General features: G+C 43.9%; 1 protein-coding gene across 1 annotated transcript in view; it reads left to right on the top strand.

Annotated features, from left to right (window-relative positions):
* Positions 1-1,834: 1,834 nt before the first annotated feature.
* The window catches only part of CAMK2G (calcium/calmodulin dependent protein kinase II gamma), a 131,492-nt gene continuing 128,694 nt past the window's right edge, over positions 1,835-4,632 (top strand). The window contains exon 1 of the mRNA XM_031061782.1: positions 1,835-1,995. Within this exon, the coding sequence (XP_030917642.1) occupies positions 1,835-1,995 (161 nt within the window). The remainder of the gene's footprint in view (positions 1,996-4,632) is intronic.

The following is a 4,632-nucleotide window of genomic DNA, read 5'->3' as shown; positions in this document are numbered from 1 at the left end:
TACAATGAGAATTAATTATTAGTATCACTGCAGCTCTGTGGCTATAGCTGGCTGCTTTCTGTAGGGTCTTCTAAGGAAGGGCTTAGGCTTCTGTGGATACAGATCCAAGAGAAGCAGTGAATCAGGCTCACTTCTTTGGCTGAGTAGGGCATGTCTAAGATCCTTCCTTTCCTTCCTCACTCCCCAGGATACTGTCAAGATTTTGCAGAGAAGCCTGCAGAGCACATTGTGAACTAGATCTGCTGCACAACAGAGCTTATTAGTGCAGCTTGCCATTCTCTTCCAAATATCACAGTTGTCTTCACATTTTGAAAAGCAATTAAAATCAACAGCACATAACAGATTACAGCTGTAGTAAACATTTCTCTTGGCCATGGCAAACAGCCCTGGGAACCTAAACTGCAAACAACAGCCCCTCCTCCTGTTTGCAATGGGGATGCATATTTAGGTTCAACTGCAAAAACTGTTTCTCTCCTGAATTTTTGTTTGTCCTTTGTAAGTCACCTGGGGAGCCATAGCCTCTAGAGTATTACATTTAGAAAAATTAAGTTCCCTGAGCAAACTGGGGCTCATTATTCTGGAATTTATGAAAAGCATAGACTCTAGTAGAATCTATTAATCATGGATTGCTGAGAGGGATGCACACCCTACATAGTATTCATTTCTCACTGGCTACAGGTTTATCTGGTTAATCCCACACACTGATATTCATTAGCTAAATGAATACACCCACAGCCAAACAGCATGAATTTGCGGGGTTGTTAGTTGGCATAACTTCAGTGACTGTTAACAAGCCTTCATTCTTTATATACCAGTTGTCAGTCAGAGCCCTGTTTGTGATTTATGGGAGAGATAACTGCTATCACATCTTGAAAACAAAGAGATAAAAGGAAAAAGCATAGGGCTTGCCGAGGCTACTGTGGAGCCAGTGACTTGAAATATGACAGCTCAAGGTCTGTATTTACAAATGTAAAGTGTCTGGTGGCATTGACCTTTTCTTACTGGTCTCAACTCCTATGAAGTGCCTTAGGCCACAAACAGAGCCTATATTTGAAAATAATTTTTCAACAATAATGAGCTCTCAGAGCCTATGTTAATTTTAAGCTAGATGTTGTCACAGAAATGTGTCATGTTCCATGGTGTATTATCCTTTTGCTCTTTGATCAATTCCTTCTTCTTGTTGTGTTTACAATTAAGTGTCTTGCAGGAGAGTCCCAATTCTGATTGGGTTTGCTGATTACTCGTCGGGGCATTGAAGGAATTAGACTGCAGGAGGGTGATTTGTTCGAGGAGGGCAAGCACCACACCCAGACATTCCCTCACACACCTCAGAGCCACAGCAGCCCTTACGGTGGGGTAAGTGCTGAATTTCATCACCTGCACTACAGCCTGTGCTTGGGGCTGAGCTGGGCACAGCTTCAATTGTAAACTTACAGGACTCTTGAGTCGCTGTTCAGCTAGCCAAAAATCCAAACAAAGGCACTTCCTACAGCCTGCATAAACCCATTGATTTATTTGAAAATTTTCTGTCAGTGTAAATTTTTGAGGAAGTTTGAACAGGCCCTGTCTTTTAAAATCTTTAAGTCAAATTTAAGAGACTACTAAGGACACAAAGTACGACTCAAAAAAAAAAACTCATCTGTGTCACTCTTTGAACCCCTCACGGGTAAAACTAAAACTGCTCCTGTGTCTTGGGCCGCAGCCGAGCAGCAGGCAGTGAGTCCGCAGGCCAGCGCCCGCACCCGGCCACACGGCCCGGTGGCGGCTGCCCCTCCGGGACCAGGGTACACCGGGATGTCCCGGGATACTCTGGCACACCCGGGGTTACTCTGGGATGTCCCGGGATAGCCCAGGCCCAGAGAGGGGCCGCGGCGCTGGCCGGGGGCGCCCCCTGGCGTCCGCAGCCGCCCGTCCCCGCAGGCCCCGCCGCGTTGTCCTCCCCGGTGTCCAACGGGCTCCGCACTCTCAAGCGAGGGTTTCCATCGCTCTTCCCAGGTACGTGGAATGTTCTCACTGTCGTAAGTTGCAATATCCTCCGATCGCTTTAGTCTTCATCTCACTCGGCTCGCCTGGGCCAGGCATCCCTCTGGATTGCCCCCCTCTGCAGTTCCAGGAGTGCTGCTTGTGCTGTCACTGAACAGTTGATTTATGAAAGCATAAATTTCAGTTTGTTTACAGCAAAGTGTCTTGTGGGATCAGAATTTAATATTTTAACCTGTTAGGAAATGATAAAGGGAATTATATTACTGTAGTTGTGTGTGTGTATTGTTCTGCAAAGGGGAAGTTTGGAAAATGCTTTAAAGCTCTTCCAGGCATTGGAGGAAAAGAGTATCTCAATAAATACAAACAAAGTGAGAAGACCATGCAAAAAACTGCTCTGAAGGTGGAAGCCACTTAAATATCCGTGGCTTTCTCAAGGTCCGCATACCTCTGCTCAGGGTTGTGATCTATTTGTGCAGGCCCAGATGACAGCTGGAGGGAGCATTCAGAACCTTGCTAGGGATCTTACCCAATTCCTTCAGAAAGTACCAGCTCAGTTCTGTCCAGTTCATTCAAGGCTCAGGCTGTGGGGTAGGAGGGTGTTTCTGTCTGGCCCTGATGTATTTTTGGGGAGCCCAGGGTGGCAGCAGCGCTGTGAGAAATTCTGGAGGACCATGTCACCCTGTTGTTCTGAGGCCTACTGGCCTGATACTCACCTAGCAAAGCCTAAGGCTATGTGGCTTGCTGAATTCCAGGGGACAATGCCAGGACTAGCTACTTAATGGACAGGTTATGTTTATGGCACTTATCTGCTTCTTTCTCTTCTTTCTATCTTTCTCTGAATCCCCCTGTTATTTTATATGCAAGTTTCACATCACTTTAATTTGTCGCCTTTGTAATTTGAAGAGTCCTAGTTTACTTAATGTTCTCTGTAAGAGTGCTGTTCCATGTATTTAACTATCCTTGGTGCAGGCAAGTGAAAGGGAGCAGGAAAAGGCAACGTGAGTGGGAAAGTGTGAGATGCTGCCTTCTGGGGGCAGTGTGCGCTTGTGTAATTACAGGAACTGTGATGTTTTCTCAAGCGCAAACTCACGGTGGTTGTTTCAATAATTCCTCTTATGCTGGAACTACCTCCCTATAGGGTCTAGTCTCACTCTTTACACCTCTTGTACTCATTCATGGTGGGACCATTACTTGAATAATTGAGTAAATCCTTCCCTTCCTGCAACCTCCTCTTCCCAAAGTTTTATCTCTTTTTACTTTAACTATCTTTGGAGTAATTTTTTTCTCAATAGCTAGGCATGTTGATTTTTCCCTTATTGCCTCCTCCTAGTAGAGGGCTATTTAAGGGGTTCTGCAGGGATACCCCGTGTGGAGGCCAGACTTTCAGTAAAGATTGTCTCAGCAAGCTGCCAAATCCAGTGATCAGGGGTTCTCCTGCCTGTTGTGTGACAGAAGCAAGTGGCATCTTCAGCCTGGAAAACTTTAATTCACATTAAACTGGGTGCTGAAAGGTAGAATTTGGGGTCTTTGATACCTCCTGTTGCAGTATATATACACTATATTGCATCATTAATTTCTGAAAAGCACAAGAAATTGCTAATTGACATAGGTTTGATTGTTGTAGTACAATGCTTAGAAATGTCTTTCAGTAGGTGCTGTCTGAGATAAATACAAAAGGAAGGAGTACCTCATAGCTATTCCAGCCTGACGTTAGATTTGCAGTAATTTTCAGGGAAAATTACTTAAGTGAATTGTGATGGCATCGTGGGGTATGCTTCTGCATTTGTTCTTGTGCTTTTTCCACTCCTTTTTATATGTAGTATTAAAAGGCTGTTTAAAATAGGTTCTTAGAAATTAAATTTGAATACACATACTTGGCTAGCTTGTATAAATCAGATTCTCCTCAAATATATTAGTGGATATTTGTAATTTCTCCTCTAAATAGTTAAAAATACCAAGTAATAAAGATAATTTCCTAAGTACCAAAAATCTTTTTAACCTGGTAAATGGAATCTAAATAATGGTTTCTGATTTCACCATTGAGGTAAATGACACCGGAAAGGGAGAGAGAATTTTCTTCTGAGTTCCTTCTCTAAACACTTTTTTGCCTTGATTAGGAGTTCTGCCTCTGTAATGACGTCCAGTCATAACTTATTAATGCAACTCTCTAATTATTTCCTTGTATTGTTGTACATCTCTGTGTAAATACTTGCTGACCTGTGCAAATAAGAAACCCATCTCTGTTTGCCACCAAGAAGGCACAAAATCTGTTCAGTAGAGGAAATTGTTTATGATAAGAAGGCAGGATCTGCTTCAAGATCTTATGGTAAGGTTTGATTTTAACAAGGGAACACTGGCAAATGAGCACAAAGAGTTTTACAGGAGCAGAGGACAGCAAAAGTAGAAGTTGTGGTGTTGAAAGCTGGACACATGCACAGCTGAAGCTGATTGAAAGGAATGTAGTTTTGCCACGTGGGTAATTCATAACTCCTTAAACTGGAAGTGTTTTCTTAGCTAATGAAACCGCAGGATTAAAGTGGCTGTTGTAGACGCGGGTTTAATCCTGGGCAGGTTAGGGATATAGACAGCTGGGGTCTTTGCCCCTGGGCGGGTGCGTGTGTCGGGAGCCGCAGGCCGCCCCCGGCCGCC

Source organism: Geospiza fortis, unplaced genomic scaffold, assembly GCF_000277835.1.
Source record: "Geospiza fortis unplaced genomic scaffold, GeoFor_1.0 scaffold130, whole genome shotgun sequence".
NCBI classification, from domain to species: Eukaryota; Metazoa; Chordata; class Aves; order Passeriformes; family Thraupidae; genus Geospiza; species Geospiza fortis.
The sequence above is the reverse complement of the archived record's forward strand: the minus strand, read 5'-3'. Positions and strand labels throughout refer to the sequence as shown.